At 35.1% G+C, this 24,721-nt stretch overlaps 1 protein-coding gene across 1 annotated transcript in view; it reads right to left on the bottom strand.

The window, feature by feature from the left end:
- The window catches only part of CEP290 (centrosomal protein 290), a gene marked incomplete at both ends in the record, with an annotated part of 48,897 nt that extends 29,001 nt beyond the window's left edge, over window positions 1-19,896 (bottom strand). Inside the window, 23 exons of the mRNA XM_079549308.1 lie at window positions 290-520; window positions 1,480-1,582; window positions 3,457-3,572; window positions 4,321-4,470; window positions 5,353-5,517; window positions 6,020-6,162; window positions 7,493-7,577; window positions 8,686-8,798; window positions 9,270-9,357; window positions 9,442-9,542; window positions 10,157-10,319; window positions 11,449-11,621; window positions 12,806-12,929; window positions 15,478-15,600; window positions 15,676-15,765; window positions 16,112-16,294; window positions 16,693-16,845; window positions 17,723-17,776; window positions 18,001-18,144; window positions 18,524-18,570; window positions 18,771-18,840; window positions 19,576-19,653; window positions 19,795-19,896. Of these exons, the coding sequence (XP_079405434.1) occupies window positions 290-520; window positions 1,480-1,582; window positions 3,457-3,572; window positions 4,321-4,470; window positions 5,353-5,517; window positions 6,020-6,162; window positions 7,493-7,577; window positions 8,686-8,798; window positions 9,270-9,357; window positions 9,442-9,542; window positions 10,157-10,319; window positions 11,449-11,621; window positions 12,806-12,929; window positions 15,478-15,600; window positions 15,676-15,765; window positions 16,112-16,294; window positions 16,693-16,845; window positions 17,723-17,776; window positions 18,001-18,144; window positions 18,524-18,570; window positions 18,771-18,840; window positions 19,576-19,653; window positions 19,795-19,896 (2,799 nt within the window). The remainder of the gene's footprint in view (window positions 1-289; window positions 521-1,479; window positions 1,583-3,456; window positions 3,573-4,320; window positions 4,471-5,352; window positions 5,518-6,019; window positions 6,163-7,492; window positions 7,578-8,685; window positions 8,799-9,269; window positions 9,358-9,441; window positions 9,543-10,156; window positions 10,320-11,448; window positions 11,622-12,805; window positions 12,930-15,477; window positions 15,601-15,675; window positions 15,766-16,111; window positions 16,295-16,692; window positions 16,846-17,722; window positions 17,777-18,000; window positions 18,145-18,523; window positions 18,571-18,770; window positions 18,841-19,575; window positions 19,654-19,794) is intronic.
- Window positions 19,897-24,721: the final 4,825 nt, after the last annotated feature.

Raw genomic sequence — 24,721 nt, 5'->3', positions numbered from 1 at the left:
TCTACATCATAACACACTTGCAAAAACATCCTTTATAAAGATGAGTTAATGCAGGTGCTATCAACCTGAAGGGCCAAGAAGTGTGATATGATTTCATATGAGACTTTCAATATAAAGAACTTATTGAAGCAATTTCAGAAGAAGAAAACAGATCTCATATTATAAATACAAAGAATGCTTTGACAAAACAGCATTGAGCAAGCACTTATATAAAGCACTCAACAAACTAGTACTGCTCAAGTTTTTTAAAAAAGTATATTTACTGCCAAATTGTAACAGAAAAATATACCTTAAATCGTTGCAAATGTCCAATCTTCATTTCAACTGCAGTCTCCATATGTGTAATTTCACTCTTCAATTTCTCATTTTCTTTTCTAAGATGTCGTTCTATCTCAAGTAGAGTGGTATATTGCCTTGTTAATGACCTTTCATTAACGCGTAAAACAGTTATTTTTCTAGTATTTTCTGCAAGCCATTTTTTTGTTTCATCAGGATCCAGCTCAAGTGCACTGAGTAAATTCTGTAAAAATACATTTTTTTTAACAAGAATCCTGTACAGAAATATGGTAGAATTCAAATCCATTGATGTTGATGAGTTTCCTTTGTCAAAATACATTTTCTAGGCTAATTTTCATAATTCCATTAATCTGAAATAGTTTAGTTTTGTAATAAAATATACATGCAGACTAAATGCATGCATAAACATATAAGGAAAGAAAAAATCTAAATCTTCAAAGTCATTAATTTCTGAAGAATAGTTTCCAAACTTAGAATAAAAATAATTCTTTACATACTCATCAGTTTTTATTCTTTTACTAACCTTATATGTTTCTAATCATAACAAAATGTTTTTGAATCATCCTCTAGACTAAATAAAATTAGCATGGTACCTAACAAACACTAATAATGACCTGCTTTGAGACCCATATTTAAGAACTAAGATTTGTAAAGTAACCACATGATCTCTGCGCTCTCATAGGTACATTCACATGTGCACATGTTTGTATGCATACATAAATCCTGGAGGGGTTGTGGAAAGAAACAATAGTGACTCGGGTCACAGAAGACACTTGAGCATCAGCTTTACTGTTGTACACATCAGCCAAGAAGACTGACCCTAACGAAGAAGAGTAGTCCTTCTTGTGGCTCCTGGAGGCCTAAAGCAATTCAAAAATCTAGTTCCTTAACAACTAGCATACTTTCTGCTTTTTAGGCCTACAGTAAATTGCTGTAGGTGTCTTAACAGTAATAGTATAGTTTACTTTTTGTATTCTTGATATTGATTGTACAGTTCCCTGACAGATAATTACATTTCAATAATAAATAAATAATTTCCCTTCTGATTAGATTTGAATTGAGCAGATTTTCCCTGTGCAACATTTTGCTCTTCTAATAAATTATAGTACTGTTTTATAATCACTCTTTATTAGCTTCTACTTATTAATATGTTTTTAAAGAGGAAGCAACAAAAGTACTTACAGAGTATTCCTTTATTTTTGTAGCATCTTGTTCTTTTTGCTCCTCCAGCTTTTTCTTTTCCTCTTTCATTTCTTCCGATTCTTTCTGCCAGTTTTCCTTTTCTCTAAAACAGTAATTAAATACATTCATTCAGAATCATGAAGCACTTGGTGATTTTCAAAACTGTATCTAAGCCAGCAATACTGAAATACTGCAAACCAAGAATATTATCTTTTTAAAGCAATAATGTAATTTTTTAAAGGTGTTATAAATTACAGGTGGATAACTGAAAACTTATCTCCTCTGTTTGAGCTGCAGCAAGATTAACAATTTCCCTTAGGAAATAGGCAAAATTAAACTTGGACTCCTTATATCCAAGATCAGCATCAGAGGTCCAAATTATATATATAAAAAAAAAAAGGCAAGCAATGGCTGTAACATTAACTCAAATTTTCAACAGTCTTGCAAGTCTTTCCTTCCATAGCATTCATTTTGTTTCAGGTGCACAGACATCATCATTTCCCACTCCAGCTTTTCTATGTCAGTTAAAAAAATAAAAACATAAAATCATTAAGACTTGCGGTGGCCCAAATTACTCTCCTCTATTAAAGAATCTCCTCCCCTTACTTCATCCCGTAACACATTTAGAGAAGGAACCTTGAATTATCACAGAATCATAGAACTGTAGGGGCTGAAAGGGACCTCCAGAGATCATGTCATCTAGTCCAACCCCTCTGCCACAGATGTCTCCCTAGGTCAAGTTGCACAGCTAGGCGTCCAGGCAATTCTTGAATATCTCCAGAGAAGGGTCTCCACAACCTCTCTGGGCACCATCTTTACTGTGGCCCACCACACTTATTGTGAAGAAGTTCTTAGCACTTTAGTGTGGAAATTCCTATGCTTCAATTTCTGGCCATTTCCCCTTGTCCTGTCGCCACACATTGCTGGAGTCCGGCTTTGCTGCTTTGTCTCCCTCACCTTAGTATTTATAGACATTGATCAGATCTCCTCTCGATCTTCTTTTTTCAAGGCTGAACAGAGCCAGGTTCCTCAATCTTTTCTCATAACAGAGGAGCTCCCGGCCCTTTATCGTCTTCATGGCTGGACTCTTTCAAAGAAACCCCTGTCTTTTTTGTACCAGGGAGCCCAGAACCGGACACAATACTCCAGATGAGGACTCAGCAGAGGGTGCTTTTTAATGCACCCCCAGGACACACTTCTGGCTCATGGCCAACCTGCTGTCCAACAGACACCCAGGTCTTTCCCTGTAGGTCCCTCCCTGTGACTGAGGTATGTAATCAAGTTGATCAAGTAATATGAGACAATATATAATACGCCTTAATGCCTGAATGGTAACATTATCTGGGAAATCTTAACTAACTCAGTGAACAAACAGAAGCTCCTACAAGATGAAACACTATTTTTCCAAAAATCAACCAGTCACTGCTATTCCAATACAACACATACAACTAGAAATCTGTTAGCAACCCAAATCAGCAGATTGACCCTTAAGCTTTTAGCAAATTAGGGTCCTTTGACTTTAAGAAGAATTTTATAGAAATTAGATTCAACTAAACATATGAAAGAATTGATTGAAACAAGCATAAAGGACTGAAGATCTGAAATCCTGAAAGAGAAATGTCTGACTCTCTTTGGATAACCATTTTATGTATTTTTTTCTCCCTCGGAGAAACTGCTAGGACTATATGCAATGTGAAAGCCAGTAACACAAGATTCTAATAAATATCAGAAATCAGATGCAAAAAGTACAATGCAATTATCATTTTAGATTATGCAGAAAAAGATACGGTAGAAGAAGTTTTATGTAAGAGTTCTCTCAGTTTTTTCAGGACTAAAGAATATACAGGACGTCCAGCTACAAGATCAGCAGCATTTCTGACAGTAATCAAAGAACCACTCCAGTGTAGCTGTAAATTTTGACTCAAAATTATTAAACATGTACATATTTGAACTGAATAATTCAGAGAAGAACAATACCTTTGATATTCTTTATAAAGCAAGCCTTGTTGATGACGAATTACTGCAAATTTTCGTTTGTAGTCCTCTACTGCATCTTCTAATTGTTTAAGTAACTGTTCTTTATTTTCCAGTTCCTAAAGATTATTTTCCAAATAAAAGAAAAATTGAAGGCATTATTACAAACTTTAAACATAAAAACATAATTAGTCATAATTACAGTTTTTCCTTTCACTTTTTACGATAGATACTTCCAACATGAATTCTGTGAATTGCATATATGAAATGCCTTTCTGTAGAAGCAACAGGTGAAAAAGGAAGTCCAATAAATACTGTCATATGTATTACCAGGTACAAAACTGTTCTGTTGATGTTGTTAGTATTTCGCTCACAAAGAATACCAATTGAAAATATACATGGAAAGCCACGCTCTTCTCACACTCCTAAATAAATGTTTATTTTATCTTACACCGTTAAGAAATATTCTCGTAAGAACAGTAAAAAAACAAGTTATTTTTACTCTGTTCTTTGAAGAGTTACAGGGATTCCACGTTCAGATACAGCTGTGAAATCCAGAAAGCAGTGAGACAATTTCTCATACAATAAAACTGCTGAATTGTGAAGTAGATTTTTAGATCAAAATTCAGATTTTAAACACAAGAAATCCAAACTGTTGCCAAATACATAATTACAATCTTTTGTGTTTACAGCACAGCAAAACTTCTACAGCTTAAAAAAAACCCCAAAACCAGAACTGTCCAAAGAGCTTCCAGATGTCAAACTTCAAAACAATTTTGGAGACTTTTCTTATGTCTATGCATGACATAGTAGTAGATTGTGGAGGAATGAGCTATACGACTCAATATCAAGGGGTAAATACATTACCTGTATTAGATGTATTAAGTATTCATTCAAAGAATTAATCATATTAGCACTTGAAGGAACCATCCCTTCTGGAAGATTCACTGTTTTGAAGATAACACTGGCACATTCTGATTGACGTAATATGCAAATTTCATTATTCAGCTGTGCAATCTTAAGAAAAGAAAAAACAATAAAGTAACATTTTTTATTCCATTAAAAATATCCAACAAATGGAGAACATGTTGGCTTCCCAATATTTTTAAGTCAGTTGTTATTAACTATGTAATTCAGTTCCACTTACATTCTAAAGCATTCATAGAAAGCAAACTTAAAAATAATGTGATTCCATATATTATTAAATGCACAGCATCTTGAGCTAAATGGGTCAATGACTACAAAAATCAGGGCAGATTTTAACTTTTTAAAGGATAAAGCTTAGGATAGAATTATTGCAGTGGTTTTCTGATGTAAACAAATCTTTCTTCCTAAACAAGTCTTCGCTCTTTCATTTCTTAAAGGCTCTCCAGTTCTCTAGTCTAACAGTACACAAAACATTATTCTAGAACATTAGTTGCAGGGAAATCTTTTTGCATTACAAAAGCTATCCTCAACGGCAAACTTAAATTTGTCTTCTTCTAAGATATAATTCCTTTACTCCTTCCTGACCTGGAATTCAGAAGAATATAGTGTACAAAAAAATGACATAGAAGAATCATTTTAGAGCATTATTCACCATTTTTAGAATACTTAATCAGTTTTGGCTTTTTGAAGAAAGCAATCTGTAAGCATTTTTTGATACAGTTCTTTCCAAGAGAAAGCCAGCCACTCTTTGTGTTTCAAGATCATAGAGTTATTCCAAGGCCAAAACAACATTATGAACAGTAACATTTGAATTTAAAATGTTTTGAATTCATAAATTCAATCAATATTTATTTAATTACATTGCTTACATTACCTAATTTCAGCAACTTACACATTGTGTGCTTTTGTTCTAAATGATCACAACAGTCATTTATCGAGTACAAAATAAATCATTCAACATAAACTGTATACCTTTTCATTTGCTTTTGCCAGCTGATTAGAGTAATTTGTTGACTCCTTCTGAGTCTGTTTCAGTTCCTGTCTTAATTCTTCATTTCTTCCTGTAAGCTGATCAACTTGAGCTTTCAAGTGCACACTAGCATCAAAGATCCCCTCTGTATTCTTTAACTCAATAGCCTAGCATAGCAAACATTTAATTCACAACACAGAGAAGTAGAGAAAATAGAAAAACAGACATGTTAACTTTTTAAAATCCGCTCATCTTTTTGCTGATGATATATGTACCACATACTATGATACAAATGATCATATTTTCCTATAAAAATACTAATTTTTCAGTACGATGATTAAATAATGTTTCGACATTTCCTGTAGACCCTGCATAGATGTAATACATGCAAATTAACTTTTATCTTAAGCTTTATGTCTAGGACAGTAAACTCATCCAAGTCAGTTTCATGCTATCTGATCAACTTTATTTATTTATTTATTTACTTATTTATTGCTATCTCTTTTTGTTCTTTTTTTATTTATTTATTTTTACAGAGAAGTCACATTATGCAATCCCACTTTTACTTGTAAGGAAGTATACACCAGCCGCTATTTATTTATACAATAATCGAAGACAAACATACAGCCTAAAATCATATAAAGAGAAATAGTAAGAGAGTGAGCTTACATTAACTAAACGATCCAAACTAGGGATTATTAAGGCCGTTTCTCCTCCCTTTACACTAGGATCCTTTTGCATTTCCTTCACAGCTTGCAATATTTCTTTCATTCCTTGTTCAAGTTGTTTATTCTCTTCTGATAATTCTTTTACTGCAATAAATATTGTTAATGTGTCTAAAAGCACTATAACATGCTTTATTTACTAGAACATTTCATAATATCTCTTGATTTTATATATAACATTCATATTACATATACAGAAGACTAGCTCAGAAGATTTTTGCTGGAGAAATACCAATAAAACAGTAGAGAAAATCCTTCATGAGAAGACATCTGACTTTACTGAACTTTTCAGTATTCCATGTTTCCTGAAACTTTCTAAAGTTTTTGGTAGCCTGTCTGATCAATTCTCACAGATTCAGAAACATAGTTATCTTGGAAATATTTGTGAGTAACAATGATGAATAGAATTATTGCTTGAATTCTTGGTACAGACTGGTAAAACAGAACATTTAAATTCTTTGGGTATAATAAGGACTCTCAAATCACACAGTTTTCCTACCACTATTTGTCTCTCAAGTGCAATTCCAGAGTTTCTAGTATGGAAGAAGTTTAGAAATATTAAATAAATACACAGATATACAGATATACAGATAGATACACGGATAAACACAAAAAAATCTTGAGGAGATTCTCTGCATCTTGAAAACATGCCTGGCTGTCCACAAAATTGAGAAGTGAACTGCAAAATGTGAAACAGTTTGAGTAGTGTCACCAAGTCTATTTTGAAAAGCCAAAAAGAATTTTTAGAATTCAAACTCTCTAGGAAACATTAAGATCCTTGTACAGATAAATTAGCATTGTTTCTATTTCAGAGTCTGCACGCAACACACCTCAGCACACGTGTACACAAGTAGAAACTGGATTTAATTTCCCAAAGATTTCTTGGAGAAGGAATGCATAATTAAGCAAGAAAAATGCACACTCATTTTAAATAAGATCTCTCACAGTCTTAAAGATTTTCCTAGGTCCAGTTCTTAAGAAGAAGAGAATCTTGTTCAATGCATTTAATATGAATAAACTATGTTTCTTGCATTACCACTGGTTTAATTTAAAATCAGAAATATACATGCGCATTATTAACAGACAATGCATATATAAATATAATATATATAAATATAAACACAATTTTTTGTTTTAAAATTGCAATAAGGACAATCCAAAGAAATTCTAATTTGACAAATGCTATTTATGTTTGCAAACACTGTGCTAACATCTGGATCAATTCAGAAACCTAATTTCTGTAAAATGGTATCAAAATAATTGCATAAAAAAATTCTACATACGTTGCAAATTCAATCATTGTGAAAGATGCCAAACTAAACTGCATTTAAAAGAAACTGCAAAGGTGAATAAACAAACAAGTAACTGCAGGTATCTGATAACACTGTACTTTTAAAAATATATTGTTCCAACTTACATTTAGATTGAAATTTGACTATTACAGTCCTATTCTTTTCCAAATCTCTCTCTCTGTCTCTCAACTCATTTTCAAGATACTCATTCTAAAAAAACAAAAAAAGAATTAAAAACTGCAAATTAGGAATATTAGCAGTAAAATTCTAATTAAGACTCTCCAGTTACAAAATGCTAAGTGAGTATGAAACATTTGAAAATATTCTAATCCACTACATTCAACAGTGAAATTATATAGTATATGAACCAAAATGAAATGTTACATCATGGACAGCTATTAAAGAAATAGTCTGGCTATAATAAAACCATCAAGAAAAGCTACTTAAACTATAAATAAAATTTATATAAATATCCTTTCTCTGTTTTTTAATTTTAAAAAACCTACAATCTACTACTACCTCCTCTGCTTGGCTTCTGTATTATTCAAGCTGTAATTCTGCATAACCACTTAGCACATTCTTAACCAATAAATTTCTGGATAGCTGGTCATTCTAAAAGAACAGTCCAAGAAGTGGCCTTAAACAAAAATCTTCCTTGCTAGTTTGGTCTGAATTAGAAGTTACACACCCTTGTTTCTGTAATTTTGATTATTTACTTCTGAGGCCTGCCACATTCTATGATATGCAGAAAATAAACCTGTATAGTCTGATATTGAGTCTGTTGATATTTCTCTCATCTCTATATTACCTAATATCCCTGATATCAATGTAAACTGTAGTTCTGGTGATAGAAAAAGTTCTCTTATGCTAAGAGTTTCTGAATTACAACTGTCATTAATAACTTGCAACTTTGTCACATATTTTGAATTTTAAATGAAGCAAAGAAGTATTTTTAGTTTTTTTTCCCAAGTGATTTAAATTCCCAAGCATGCCAGAAGTTCTTCAAGGTAGATTTTCCACAGCCTCACTCTTTTCAGCTATATCTTTCACGTAGTTCAAAAGGCTAACTGATGCTATTCTATCTGCAAGCGTGTTTCTCATTCCCATGTTATACGTGTTGCTAGCCTATACTCACAGAAAATAAAAAATGTTAAGTAGTATTCAAAGAAAAGTTTTTAAAAAATAGTAATTTGGGATTTTTTAAAAGTAGTTAGTAAAAGATTTTAGAAAATATTTAAACAGATGTTTACAAACTAACACTATTGTTATACGAAACAGATACATAGTAAATGCTTATGAGCTTGCTTTATAAACCTACCTTTGCCTTTACTTCAGCAATATTATGGGTGTTCAAGAAATCAAATTCTCTCTTACTCATTTGCTTCTCATCAATGAAGTTGTCTGTTATCTGCACATCACCAGCCTCCAGTGCTAATTGCAAGTAAATGTATGAGAAATGAATATGATTTTTTTTTTTTTTTTTTTTTGGTCTTCAAACAAGTAAATATATTCCAGTTAGTAGATGAGAGTTCTATTTTTCTGTCTGCAGAGTAAGGAGCTGCAAGCCTTTCCATTCAAACGGATTATATTTGCTTAGACAGCAAAGAGTAGAAATTTTTAAGATTTCTGAAATGTATTCATTATGAAGATGTACTGGAAATCATGGTGAGATAATCTATACATAAGAAGTGCAAACCAGTGACAGTGATGCATTACTAGTCAACAAGTCGAAAATCTATTGGGCTGTAAGACCGCAGAAACATAAAACCACTCCCGTCATCTTACAGATTCAGAGAAAAGTATTTTACCTTGTAATTTAATCAACACTATAAATTGAACAGAGCTGCATTATTTCTATAGACAATGTTCCCACAAGACAGTTTGTAACAAAAAATGTCCTACCTGTCGTGGCAACTCTACTTCCTTTCTCCTGAGCCAATTTACGAACCTGCTTTTTCAGTTCAATTCTTTCCTCTTCTAGTCTTTCGATCTGTATATTATTAAAAATCAGTACTTTGTTCTGTTCACAGTATTATAATGCAGTAGTTACATAAAAATATGATTTATCACTTACCTCTTTCAAAAGAATCTGGTTTTCAGATCTATACTGCTGCTGTTTCAGTGTTTTGCTGTTTCTGAATTCATTTAAATCAATCATTGCCTTTGGCTCAAGACCTGAAACACAGTACACACATATAATGTGTAATCATTCATTAAGAAGGAACATTAATGTTAATGGTCATTAGTAGATGGCCCATTTAAATAATAATATAATCAGTCAGGGAGAATAAAAAAATAGTAAATTGATGGGTAAATATATACGTATTTCCACACATTATGCTCTGTGTAAAAATAACAGAAGAAATCACAATTTTGCTTCAATTGCTCAAAAAGCTGCCATAAAATACCACCCAAAATTCTCTGTACTTATGTTTTGATACCCCCATAAAAAAATAAGCCTGCCCAATTTTTTCCTGTTTTTCAATCTAGAATTACAATTTCAATATGTTTTGATTTCTAAATACTAAATTATGAAGCCAATAAATCATCTACAGTCAAGAAAGAATCAAAACTTAAAAGGCAATGCAAAAGTCTCCTCCTTTCTTCAGCCAAAGGAGTCTGTAACATAAATTTAGAAGGATACATTCATTCATTTTTTCCTAACTAAAGCTACTTGCAACTATTAGCAAAATCATGTAAGTATTTCCAAGTAATTACCTGGTATAGTAAAGAAAGTCCATGACATTCTTACACAATCAGTAATTGAAAATGTAATAAATACAACGTACCTAAGCGCTCTCTAAGCTCTTCATTTTCATCAAGAAAATCATTTATTTTAAGTTCAAGTTTATTGATTTCCTTAATTAACATTTCAATCTCGTGATCTCGTATTTTGATTTGCTTTTTTAAATCCTTTATTTCAGCAATAGCCTCTTCCAAACCATACACTCCCTGTAAAAATCCAAATGGGAATTATAAACAAAGTCTCCAACAGAGCTCAGAGAAAAATTACAAATCTGTTTCATTGTTACAAAGTTAATGGCCCTATTTGAAAATAAAACAAGAAAGAACTGCTGTGATTCAGAACTTATGCCAACAATCATAAGAGACCTGTGATAAGCAAAATAAAGACAATAGCCAAGTGAAGAAATCCTTCCAGAAGACTATAGGGATCACGTGAGTTCATCCTCTTGATGGCCTGATTCAGTGTCCACTAAAGTAAATGCTGACCATAGCATATGGCAAATTTCTAACTGCAATGCCTATTTCTTTCATGCAAACATTTTCAGGAAAACATGCCACTGTATCTGTGATTCTTCATCACTGCATTAAAGGATAGCAAGACTTTCAATTTTGAAATTTTCAAATATCTTTGAAATTAATTCCTCAGGCATATAAATTTGACCAAAAGTGCTAATTGTCAAAGTAATTTTTGAGGAACCTGATTTTTATGTACATATACATATTACTTACATCAAATATTAACTACTTAACAAGAAAATGTTTTTCAGTTATTATCACTCTTCTACACTGTGATTACTACAGTATGCTGTCAAATAAAAGCAAATCCTACAAATCTGTCCTATAATTACAGAGCAGCCTCTGCACATTTCGAAACTGAATCCACTTATCATAGGATTCTTTGGAGATTCCATCTTGACTGTGATCAAAAACAGCCAGCACAGCTTCACCAAGGGCAGATCATGCCTGAACAATCTGGCTATCTTCTATGATGGAGTGATGGTATCAGAGGACAAAGATCAAATGATGTCATCATTCTATGACCTAATAAAATTTCTAATAAAATTTTAATTTTATTAATTAAAATTAAAGTTCAATAGGTTTCACTCACAGTCAGCCTCTGTTCATATGTTAATATTGTCAATTTGAAAACGTTTTTATGCACAGTTAACAAACTGCATACAATTAATGAGCAGTAAGGTTATTATAAAAGGAAAAAAATAGCATTGGAAGACATTCATTTAATTTCTAATTTCAAACACAATCAATAAAATGCAAAGAGAAAATGATTTGCTAAAACTGTGATGAAATATTCTGTCCACTTGAACCAACTGTTTACCAGTTCGTAGTCTTTCATTCGTTTCAGAGCCTCAACAAGTTCTTTGTCCTTTTCTCTAGCATCTGCTTCTGCTAGTTCTGCTGATTTCTCAGCCTCCTTAGTTCTCTCTTCTAGCAGTTTTAATTTTTCTTGCATTTCTCCTAGGCGATTCTGCTGAGCAAGAGTTGAGAGACCTGGAAAGAAAAACAATTACCTTGTGACAATTCAGTTAGAAATTCTACCTAAGAAATACTTCAGATAATGTTATAAAGGAGATCTTCATTACCTGTTCTTTTAAGCAAGTAAAGCTACATATTAGAGCATTTTTTTTCCAATTGTTCCTTAAAACAGCCCTTATAAGAAGTATGCATATATGAGACATCAGAATTTATTTTGAATTGTATATAATTAATCATTTGCAGGTCTTTACAGAGGTGAGTTCTTGTATATTGCACTCTAGCCTATAAAGACTAATAGGTTTACTTTTATCAATAAATAAATAAAATAAAAATATTATTTATTTTTTGATGTTACCTCCAAAGCCCACTGAAGTTCTGTGAAGAAATTTAAACCACACTTGCATATATGATAAATGGAAATGAACAAAAAAACGAAGAGATAAATTTTACTTAAATATTTCAATTTTTTTTTTTTAATATTTCTAAAGAATACACCTCCCCTATGAAGACAGTCTGAGAGAGCTGGGGCTGCTCAGCCTGGAGAAGAGAAGGCTCCAAAGACACCTGATAGCTGCCTTTCATTATCTACAGGGAGACTGTAAGAAAGAAGAAAACAGACAAGAGTCTGTTGTGATAGACAAGGGGAAATGGTTTCAAACTGAGTAAGGGGAGATTCAGAGTGGATATAAGGAAAAGGATTTTTCCCAATAAGGGTGGTAAGGCACTGGGATGAATTGCCCAAAGAGATGGTGAATGCCCCATTCCTGAAGACATTCAAGGGCAGGATGGATGAGGTTCTGAGCAATCTGATCTAGCTGTAGCTGTCCCTGCTCACTGCAGGTGAATCGGACCAGATACCATTAAAGGACCCTTCTGACTCAAGAAATTCCATGATTGTATAATTTTAATTTAATTTGTTGGTATGTTTCTTCTGTGGTGCTTTGATTAGCAAAGCCAGACTTTTAACATGTTAAAATCTTCGGTGTTAGAGACCATAAGGAAAGTAGAATGAGTGCAGAGACTTTTAAAACTTTCTCCCAGAGGAAGTGATCTATCTATAGCTGTCTTTGTTCACTGCATGGGAATTGTAAAGATGACTTCTAAAGGTCCCTTCAAACTGAAATGATTCTATGATTCTATAACATTTATTCCTTCTTAATTTCCTTTTAATATATCTTAAAATAACACACTCAGCTTACCTTTATCTTTTTGGAGATCATTTTTTAATTCTTCAATAAGAAATGCATTTTGTTCCATTTCTTTGGTATACTGTTCGACTTGCTCTGTAAGCAGTCTTATCTGAGCATCTCGCTCTTGCACACCCTACAAAAAAAAACACACAAAAAAAAATTGAAGAAGTTCTTTACTGGCCATCTCACTCTTGCACACACTAAAAAAAAAAAAACAAAAAAAACAACAACAAAAAAAGAAAACAGAAAAAGAAAAGCTCTATTAAATAAATTCCTCTTCACTGACACAGAAACTACTTGTACAGAACACCACATTTCTTCAAAAGTACATGATAAATGAAAAGCAACTATGACAAAAAAAACATTACACAACAAGCACATATACTATACTTACAGCATAGAGTTCAGATATTAGCTAGAAGCAGCGTATTTAAAGGCAAAGCAAGGAGAACAAAAGAAAGAGTAAAAGTAAAGCATTTGAATAACACAAACACACAGAGGCACTATTTTATCAATTTTACACAGAACAGTTCTCTAAGAGTTAAGAAGCCAGTGCATGATAAAAAGTTTTAGACCAAACAGATTTCTTACTACCTCCTCATTAACAGGTGGTAGGAACTGAGAGTTATATATTCAAGATTGGGAAGACTAACAATCCATCATACGTAACACCTAATTTGCAGGCTAACTTTCAACCAATCATTGACAACTTTTAATACTTCAAACCAAATCTTGCTTAACATGCATATGTATATACATTGGTAGACATGGATTGTAAAACTGTCCATTACCATTATTTCTATGCTTTTACACGAACTTCAGAAATATCGCAGAAAGCTCAGTTTTATTTCTGGTGTCATTAAAGCAAAAAGGAAAAGGAAAAAAAAAAAAAAAAAACAACATAGAGACTTGGAAAAAAAATCACAGAAAATAATTATATAATATAAAAATTTCAAGAGTTGCTTACCTTACTTAACACCAAATTTATGAAAAACAAAATTTCAAGGTTTCTTAGAGGAAAAATATATCACATGTTAAGAAACTAAACATAACCCTTTAAAATGTGCATATACACTGAACTACAACAAGCTTACTCCATTTTGAGTTACAACACAATGTATTAACTTTAGTTTTTAAATACTTTCTTTAAAATATGTTTATTCCCACAAGCTATTCAAAATAGCATAGTGACTGTTGTCCAAAAATCAAATTCTACAGCCATCTGATCAGTTAGAAACAGACTGTTTGACTGCGTATCAAAGATTTCTTCAGCTGCTTTCACCTTCTGATTATCTGAGGATGAATTTTACAGGTTGAGAGGATGATGCTTTTTTTAATTTTCTACTGAGAAGCTATCAGTTCCCAGTCCTGTAAGACTGCATAATTATACCTCATCAAACTATTCAATCTACAAAGGCCCATAACATACATTCCAGAATTCCTAATGGGAAGTGAGATTATTTTGAATGCTTTAAAGTTTGTCAAGAACATTGAGAAATTCAAAATCATAATGAATTATCTAATTTTAGATTAATAAAAGAAATACTTAAATTCAGCTAGCTTTCACAAGCTGAACCACAGACTTCAACAACAAGGCACCAGAGAAAAACAACAGGAACAGAGAAGATAAAATCCCTAGGGAAGGTTTCTTCCTTGACAGATTTAGAAGATAAATTCAACTACAATTTATCAACAATAAATTCTGGATGCTCAGATGTTAAAACAATCTTTCTGCGAATAGTTAGAAAAGATAAATATAAAAGTAATAGAACTGACTATCAAAAGCCCAATCCATACAGAAAAAGACATTTCCTTTGTGCAGATTAAGCTAATTTTGTGGTGGAATAAATCAATCTGCCTCATAATTCTCAAACATGAATAGCACAATATTCTTGTACTTGCAAACTATGAAAGACTAAACTATTTGGTCAGTAGTTTACCTACTGAGTGGTCACACGTATCTGAACCTTTCTTTTTTCTTGGCTCAAGAAAAAAGCTTTCTGAGGCATTTTTTCTGATAAGACTGACTTATCTAGGAGGTGAGTGGTGGGTGTTGCTGTGTGGCAATCAACATCATCTCTTTGTGGACAATTTTACACTTGAAAGATCAGGAGAGTTTACTGGAGGAAGACCTGGCTTGTAAGCAAATAACTCCTGGTACAGGAGATTAGGGAATGATAACATTGTATCCTGTGAAAACATGATACACGGGAGCCTCCCTGGTCTCTCTTATCAGCTGATTTAAGTTTGCAAGGCCTGGAACAAAAGAGTTCCTGCTGAGATCCCAAAGCCAGAATCCGTCACCCCAAGAAGAACTGACTCGACCACAATGGACTTACAAATAAGTTTGTACCTTCAATGTTAGCAGTCTTCATCAAGTGAACAACACAATCCCTAACAACCCATCACTACTGAAAATCAACGTCTGAACTACGAGCAACTCGGGAATCCTGATGGTGACTCTCTATCTTGCTTTCTACAAAGACTCCTTGCTTTTATTTCCTATCTCTTTTCAATCATCTATCTTCCCTTCCCCATTTCCCTAAGGAACCAGGATTTGTAATAAACTGGTCAGGCTAACATTTGACCTGTTGTGTCATAATCTTGCCATTGGGTACACATATATTACTCCCTTCTATAATTGGAGCAAGACAGCATGCAATTTATCACATACACTATACCTGCTGAAGGGCCAGTATACTGTTTCTGTTTACATCAAGTCGGGCCATTTTCATTTCCTCTTTCATGTTAAACAACATTTGTTGATATTCTATAAGTTCATTGTCTTTCGAAGCTAAGATTTTCTGAAAAGGTAAATAAAATACCATCAGAATGCTTGAAGTAATCCTTAAAATAATAAAAAAGGGTATTAAAAATACCTTCCATTCTTCAACTTTTGCATTTATAGCTGCCATGAGAGGATCATCTTCCTCATTCTTTGCTTTCAGCTGGTCTGAAAGCTCCTGAACCTAAAAATGTAATTTGGATCAATTTGACATAAAAAAAAAAAAAGCTTTACTTAAAAAACACGTATGTACAAATACACAACACCAAACACATACAACTCAGTGGAGCAGCATTAAAGAAGAAAGTGGCTCTAAGAACACGGTTTGACTAAAACTGTATGAAAGTATTTTGCAATCTGCAATCAAGTTTAAATATTTGCATCAAATTTAAAGATCATATTATTTCCAGAAAGTGTTATTTCAGCAGAGCACATGTTTTTAACTGGATATACTGAATGTTTTTTAAATTAAGCTAAAATGTGACAGTGCAATATAAAACAAATTCAGTAATATAAACGTTAGTTCTTACTTGAAATTTGTACTGTTCATTCTCCTTTCTTAACTGATCCATAACAATATCAGATTGTTGCACAATTAGTTTCATTTTATTATATTCATCAGTCATCTTCTCCATTTCTTGCACTGATTCCTCAAGATTCTTCCTCATTTCTTGGTTCTGAATGTCTAACTTCTCATTAGTTTCAGTCAAATTCTGCAAAATTTAAGAATCCGCTGCTTTTAAGAAGTGTGTGTCTTAGATACCTGAATAATCAGAAACTGAAAGCTACCTTAAATGTAATACTTCAAAGTATAAATTACCCCACAATAGAGTATTTCACCTCTGGTTCCTCAAATTCAACAAATCCTATGGGCTAAGCACTAAACATCTCTCAGTGTCAGTAACTTTATTAAACTTCATTTCTTCAAACATTTACAGATAGAAAATGTATATACATCACAGAATGTATGATGTATTAAACTGCATTAAAAATTCCAACTGCATTAAAAATTCCCTTACTCCATGTGATTTGGCCTGTTATTCGGCATAGCTTTTGTGAAAAACATATTGTCAGTAACAGTCTAATAAATACTCAACAGCATCCATTTTACCTGAATTTCATCCAAATACTGGACAAGCTCAAAGTTCTTTTTAGACAACTGAGATCTGTAATCAGAATCATCTCCTCTTCGTGATAGAACTGTTTCTTTATGGGAATCTATTTGCCTCTGATAGTCAACTACGTCCTGACGCAATTGTTCATTCTGCAGAGAAAGCAATCCAAAAATGAATCTATCTTGAAGGGCTGAAAACAAAGTTGTTTTTCTAGCAAGCTAACACAAAGGGCTAAGACAGTCAAATCCATCTAAATTTCTACAGTCTGCTTTTGAAAATTTAAATGCCTCACCTTTCTCTTTATTTGTTTTTTCTTCTGATTAAAAAGAAGAGAACAAGAGCAAGAGAACAAAGCGTGAAAAATATTAGAAAGCACCTTTGCTTTATACAGACTAAGTAGGAATCAATGTAAAACAAAGTAGAATTCTCTATATACCCATGCATGTGTATATATACATACACACACATAGATAAAAAGGCCTAAGGAATGATTTTCAAGCTTGTACCAGAACATTAATTTTACATTAATTTTACCTATTGAAAGATTACAGATTTTAAAGGTATAAAAACAACTACAAAATTGTCTTAAAAGAATGATTCAAGAAGAAATTTAGTAGTAGTGAATGTTAACTCTTATTTTTCTGTAAACTACTGACTTTAAAAAAACAAATAAACAAACAAACAAAAAAACTATTTAGCAAAAGCAGCAAGCATACACTGAATCCTCACTGCTATCCATCTAAGACTTTTGTCAATAGCATTTAAGAAAAATACTAGAAAACACTAAAAACTCAAATAACCAAAGCCCAAATAAAATTAATTTTAGGACTGCAAATTCAAGCATAGATCCTGATCTCAAGTAGATCTATGATAAATATGTAAAAACTGATTAAAATCTCTTAACCTCTTCATATCAGTAACTAGAAAATGCTCTAGAATGTAATTAAATACCATATCATGTAAAAAAATTATATAGAAAACTAAAAATGTAAAACCTAAGTAAATTAGCAGTCATTCTTTACTAACCTCTCTCCTTAATTTGATGTTCTCGTTTTCTGCATCTTCATTTCGAAGAGCAAGCTAGAATAAGATAATAAAACCTTTATTGTGTATACAGTTACATATATATATATGCATACAAATATATAATTCTAACATCACAGACTATGAAAGCAAAATCCAGAAACAAAGCAGTGACTCTGTTCCATCACTGGTTTTTATTCCAGAAGCTCTTTTCAGAATGTCAAACTTTTAAACATTGTTTCTCAACTGCTTTAGAGATACCAAACTGAAGCCTTTCTTACCTGTTCATTCACTTTCTTCTCTTTTTCCAGTTCCTTCTCTATGTCTATTAATTGTCTCTCCTTCTGTTCTACTTGTTTCTCCAGTCGGCGGATCTCATCACGCAAAAAACGGGTATCACGACCACCAGCTGAACTTTGTGCCATCTTGAGAATATAGAAGTGACATAACAAACTGTTCCTCAAAATAGAAATGCATTGAAAAACAAAAAAAAAAAAGATGCTACAGCTACTATTCAGGAAATGCAACAGGAAGGCCTCACTAGCTTCCTTCAACAACAACAACAAAAAATAAAATAAATGGGGCTTACTAAAATACATTTCATTGTATATACAGTTCTTTGTAAAAATAAGGCTGGTGAATACTCAAAAGCCAATAAAAAAAGCATTAACTAAAATTTAAGGCTGTTACATCTCTTCAACTGGTTAAAATTGTAGTGTTTAAAAACAAAACAAAAGACATTATAAACCGCCCCCCCCCCCAGCATTCTATAAACTAAAACCATTTTAAAATGTTTAAAATTACCTGTAATTCACTTTCCAACTTCATAATCTTTGTTTTAAATAGATTTTCTGTTAAAATAGAACAGATACAGTGAATTACTCATGAGTGTACACAAAGCAACAATGATGAACTCAAGCCCTTAAATATCTGGCATTACTGAAGCAATTGACTACAGATAATTTCCTAAATTTAAAGAAACAACAAACAAACAAACCTAACAAATAAATTTAACAAATCCTTTATGAAGAGAATAATAAGATTTGCTTACCACATTTGGCTTGCTCTTCCCCAGCTTTTTCAACTTCTTCCAGTGCCAGCTCTACTTCTTGAGCTTTCATCTGGAAAAAAAATCACAGTAAGCAAAGGAAGAGGATTTACTACTAATGCAAACTAAGAGGGTGTCCCACAGATCTCAATTTTAGGATTATGAAAACATTTGCAAAATAACATCGTATTGTTCTTCCAAAAAAAAGAAACCTCTTCTATTTTTTTCCCTTTTCCCCTTTTTATTTTTTTCAATGTAGAACTTCAGACTGCTGAAATATTTTCTTTAGCGATTTATTACAATGAAGCTGTCTAAACATTCAAAAGCACACATCTGAAAATAAGAAATGGGGAAAAAAAGCTTCTCTAAAAACAACGTGCTGAGTTGTGCAGGTCTTATTTCTTGTTTTCAGTATGTTTATGAATGTGACACTGTGACAGATTTATAGGATCAGTTTTAGGGTAGTTTCTTCCATTCATCTAGACACTTTTGAAGCTACTCCAAAACATCAACCCACTACAGCAACTTTGCTTGAAGTTAAAACCATCATTAATAACTCACTACATGTAACTCATTTCTGAGATATTTGTTTGCATTTTCTGCATTTAAAACTAAGATTGCCTAACCACATAACAATGCTTGTCCTATTCACTTCACTTCCCTCTGATGAAATGATCTCAGGAGTAAGCAGTATGTTCAATGCACAAGAAAAAAGAAGAAGAAAAAAAAAAGAGTAATCATTCATAAATTTAAAATAGCAAATGTATCTAGAAATGTATTGGAGAAAGTGAGAATTACAAATACAAACCTTCATGAGTGACTGAGTAATTTTAAATAGATGCATCAATTGTTCAGGAGTTTCATTTTTCAAGTCTTTCCCATCAACCTGAAGAGATAATAGTGTTTTTATACAAATATCACTGAAATTCACAAAATAAATAATTTATGCATGAGAAAGAGCAAAAATATGTTAGGGAAGAACACACAGCAAAAGTTGTACTGTACGTTCCACTTTCCCCTTGAATACCTTGGACAGAGTCTCAAATAATGTGTCTGCTAGTTCTTCTTGACGAGGCAGAGCATCTGGATCTACTCTCATAAGCTTCTTCCAATCTAGAATGGGTGCCATATTGATTTTATATTATATTTCCTGAAATAAAAGATAGAAGTAACAATTGTCAGACATCGTTGCTGCCAATCAGTCAAATAATTTAAAGGAGGCTGGGCAGTGAAGCAAAAAATTATTTTAATAACTGCATGGATTTTCTAGTACTAATTAATTTTCTGTTCATATTTTAGCATATTGTAAACAAGATGACAGTAAAACTATTTCTTTGCACAAAATACTTACACACATTTGATCATACGCAATCAAAGAATTTAAAATTCAAACGTTGACTATCTGGACACAAGAGAAGCTTCAGTTTTCCCTTCCAAATTTCCTTTGGTTCTTCTTAAATTCTACTGCCCCTTGAAATAACCCTTGTAAGATAAAACCTCCATAAAATCACAAAATTCTTATTTATTATATTTAAACAATGAACGCTTTCACTTGATGCTATGTATTCACTTCTTTGTAGTCATCTGTAGGATACTAAACTCTTGTATTAAGCATCCTTTCCTGTTGACTAGAATAACTGAATTCATAAAGGACAGCAGGCCATCCAGTAACTGACAAAAACCTTATGTAAATTAATGCAAATCTTTGTTCTAAAGCTTACTTGCTGGTTGCTGTGGGTCACAATGACTTCTCACACACCCAGAAGACAATACAGTACCTGAAAAAGAAAAAAATGATTGAAAACTCTGGATTATTATGTTTTTTTGCTGAGAGTGGTGAGGTGCTAGAACAAGCTGCCAAGAGTGGTTGTGGATGTTCCATCCCTGGAGGGGTTAAAGGTCAGGTTGGATGGGGCCCTGGGGAATCTGATCAAGTACCTGATCTAGCGGTTTGCAACCTTGCCTGTGGCAAGGGGGTTGGAACTTGATGATCCTTGAGGCCACTCTATGATTCTATGATCCATAATGTTTTCTGGAGCTATCTATGGCCTATATTGTCAATACTTAAAAAATTAGATTCTACTAAATTTTTAAAAAACGTCATTAGATCTTATATATATCACATTACATTATTAAAATGACATAAATGGTTAAGAAAATTAAGAAAGAAATAATAATAAGCTGGACATTTAATTCAGTATTATCTGATAAACTAATGATATAATGGGGATATATATTATCTGGGAAAAAAAAAACAAGTTCAGTAAATATACGTAACAAAGATTTATTATAAAGCATATTTCAAGATCACTTCCCTCATTCAACAGTCATCATTTAAAGACTCAAAAACTAAAATTTCCTTCCTGGAAATTTCAGCCTGGAAAGGCTGAACAGGTATTACATTCCCATTGCCTGAGCGATGTGAAAGAACAGTTCTAAATCTTTGAAATCCAGCCTTATTCCTAACAGAGGACTAAAATCACCATTTTGTCATCTTCTTTAAATATGTGAAGTCCTTCAGAGCATTGGGCAGGTCTTCAACATTTGTTAAATATTTAAGGGAATGAGCACTCTATACAGTCCATGATCTGGTAATGATGAAATATCTACTTCTTTTGCTTTTCTGCTTCCTTGTAAATGACAATGGAAAACACAAGAAAATCACAAGCAGGCACATAAGTGATTTTGGCATTCTCACCACTTCAGTTAATCTGATGCTACTTGATTTCAAGATCCTCGTGTTTTTTTTTAACATTTTAAATTTTTTATAAAAAAATTCCATGTATAAAACATGGATGTAAAATGACTGTTAATCAGAACTATTCTGAGAGAAAATTCACAACTTTACTACTTTCCTACCTTCCTTCATTTCTCTTTTTCTCTTCCTGACTTATAGAATAACTTCTTTAAGAAAGTTTCACGCCTGAAATGATATCTATGGGGAGAGAGAGATGTATATAAATAAAATAGTCTTTATTACTGGGACATCACCTCCGCTAAGCCATAGGCGGCACAAACTAAGTATACAGTATGTTCTATTGTAGATATGTATTTAAAGTACAATAAAAGCTATATTTCTTCTTCATAAAATGTAGCTGATCTCTTCCCCTCAGCAGAATACATGCTTTTACTTGGCAGGTGATCCATGTAGTGATACAGATTTCATCACAGTGAAATCAAGCACCACTACCAACAGCAGTTCCTCTTCCATAAAGATGCGACTAATGGCTAACCGAGTCATATATGTACTCGAGTGCCACTAAATAGCAGGAAATAGCACAGGCACGTGGGAGATGTGCTTTGCTGCACTATCCCTACAGAACACTATGTGTGAATTACAAAACCACAACTAAAATAGGATCTTGGGCAGGGCTCCCTTTTCGTTCCGATTGATACACCCTGGTCTTGACACGGACATGACCGCAATCCTTCCAGGATGCTGTTGTAAGACAGCTCTGCCTCCATTTCACCGCTGTTAAATTGCAAATCGCCTTATTTCGCATCCACCTTCGTAAGGGGGCACAGCTGAAGCCTCAGTTGCAAGGAGGCAGCGGTGTGCGGCGTAACAATCCGAGGGCACTGCCCGGACGCTCCCGCCTGGCACCAGAGGCCCCCGCCCGCGTTGCGGCTCCCCCAGCCGCCCCCTGCGAGGACCGCTCTCCTCAGAGCAGCTCCGTCGCCGCTCGCCGCCCCCGACCTCACCGCTCCGCCGGAACGGTGATGGCGGCGGAGGCCGCTGCTAGGCGACGCCATCAAACTCTCCCGCCGGTTCCGTTCTGAGGAAGCCGGGTAGGCGTAGGGGAGGAGAAAACCGACGCTTCTGCAGTACTACGAACCGCGCAAGGCGCAGCGGATTTCCACGGGCACGGACCCGCACAGCAGGGAGCGGCGCAGGGAGCGGCGCAGATGACGGCCGCTCACCGCAGGCGCGGGTTAGAGCCACCGCCCCGCACTCCGGCGGCGGACTGCAAATCCCAGCATGCCGTGCGGCCTTCCAGGACCACAGCTCCCGGCGTGCCTTGGCGCCCGTGGCCTCGAGCGGGGCGTTCTCCCGGCAGCCTCCGCCAGCAGGAGAGGCGGTAGCGCTCAGGGGAGGGTCTGCGCATGCGTAGTGAGGTGGAGGCGCCGGCGCGAGCCCTGGGCAGCGACGAGAGCGCTCCCGCGGCGGGCTCAGGTAGGGCGGGCTGCGGTGGCGGCGAGTCGTAGGCCGGCACTCCGCTGACGGAATCTGGGGGCCGGGCTCGGCGGAGCCGCTACCGCGGCCGTGTTCCGCGGGGATGAGTTGTTTCTGTTGCTGAGGTGCGGCCTCGGTACTGGCCGCGCTTCCATGCCCCTGTTCGGCCCGCTCGCTTCCTCACAGCCCCCTCCCTTCCTCACCCTCCCGTCGCCCCCCGCTGCCCCAACCCGGCCCCGTGCCCCTGCGCTGCGGGCTGCGCGCTCCTTATCAGGAGTCCGCCTGGCTGCGCCTGCGGTACCGCTGGCACGTGTATGCGCTTACCTGTACGTCCTCTGTGTGTAAGTATCGGTAGTCGGCCCCAAGGGGCGGTTTGCAGGGCGGCACGAGAGGGGCTCGCGTCTGTCCTGCCCGCATCCGTCGGGTGCTGCTGGCAAGCGAGGAATCTGAGCATGGGTAGCCCAGAAAGTTTGGGAGCTTCGTCTAGGCATGAACATATCTTCCCAAGTTGGAAAAAAACCGGCTTCCACTTGATGTGTGTTATATCCTACATATTCATTCACTAGCTGTGTTAAGAGCTGCAACTGCTTTCTTTTACACTTTCTTAACCGAACGACAAGGGCAATAATCTTTTGCATTTGCTTTTTTTTTTTTTTCTTTGCTGCTTTATTCATGTTTGCTATCTCTTTATCAGTGTAGATATTTAATGAGGGCTGACAAGACGCAAGATGTTTGGCACGCCTGGTAGTTACATAACTCGTTGCAGCCATGTCATAAGTCTTAACTCTTGATTGAAGGTAAAGACTTTATCTCTCAGCTTGGGGTTGGTCAGTTACAGCTCTGTGTTGGGTAAAAGAATACCCTTTGTGGTTAGGAAAGGGAAGGAGAGGCTGGATTGTATTTCTAGGATGGAAACTTGCTGAAAAGTAAAGTTATTCATGATTGAATGTAAAAAATAGAAGAAAAAAAAAACTGTTCTTGGCAGGAGTTACTTTTTAGGTGGGGCAGGTGATATACAAGTATAAAGCTGCCTTGCTGTATGATGAGCTTCTGGGAAACAGATCTTTATCCTTGTGTCATTTAGAGAATAAAGTAGTCCATTGATGATGTTGGGGCAATCCCAAGCAAAATTACAGGCTGGGCCAGAATAAACTGAGAGCATCCATGAGGAGAACGGTTTTGGTGTATTTGCTGATGAAAAACTTGCTGTGAGCTGGCAATGTACACTTGGAGCCCAAAAAACCTATTATATCTTGAGTTAAATCAAAAGAAGGATGGCTAGCAAGATAAAGGGTGATGATTGTCCCCTTCTGAGGCCTCACCTGAAATACTGCGTCCAGGCCTGGAGCTCCTGGCACAAGAAGGACATGGAGCTGTTATGATTCCAGAGGAGGCCACAAGGGTGATCAGAGGACTGGAGCACCTCTACAAAGAGAGACAGAGAGAGAATGGGGTTATTCAGCTTAGAGAAAAGAAGGTTCCAGGGAAGCCTTACAGGAGTCTTCTGATATTTAAAGGAGGCCAGTGGGAAAACTAGAAACAAAATCTTTGTCCAGGAGTGTAGTGGTGTAGTGCTAGGACAAGGAGTAATGTCTTTGAACTAAAAGAAGGTTAATTTAAATTTAATGAAATAATTCCTTGCCGTGAAGGTGATGAGGCACTGGAACAGATCGCCTTATCCTTGGAGATATTCAAAGCTAGGCTGGATTGGGCTCGGAGCAACAGTCTAGCAGGAGGTGTCCCTGCCAACAGGGAAGCTAGAAATGGATGGTCTTTAAGG

The sequence above is a fragment of the Tetrao urogallus genome (assembly GCF_951394365.1).
Source record: "Tetrao urogallus genome assembly, chromosome: 1".
NCBI classification, from domain to species: domain Eukaryota; kingdom Metazoa; phylum Chordata; class Aves; order Galliformes; family Phasianidae; genus Tetrao; species Tetrao urogallus.
This window is presented reverse-complemented; position numbering and strand designations above follow the sequence as displayed.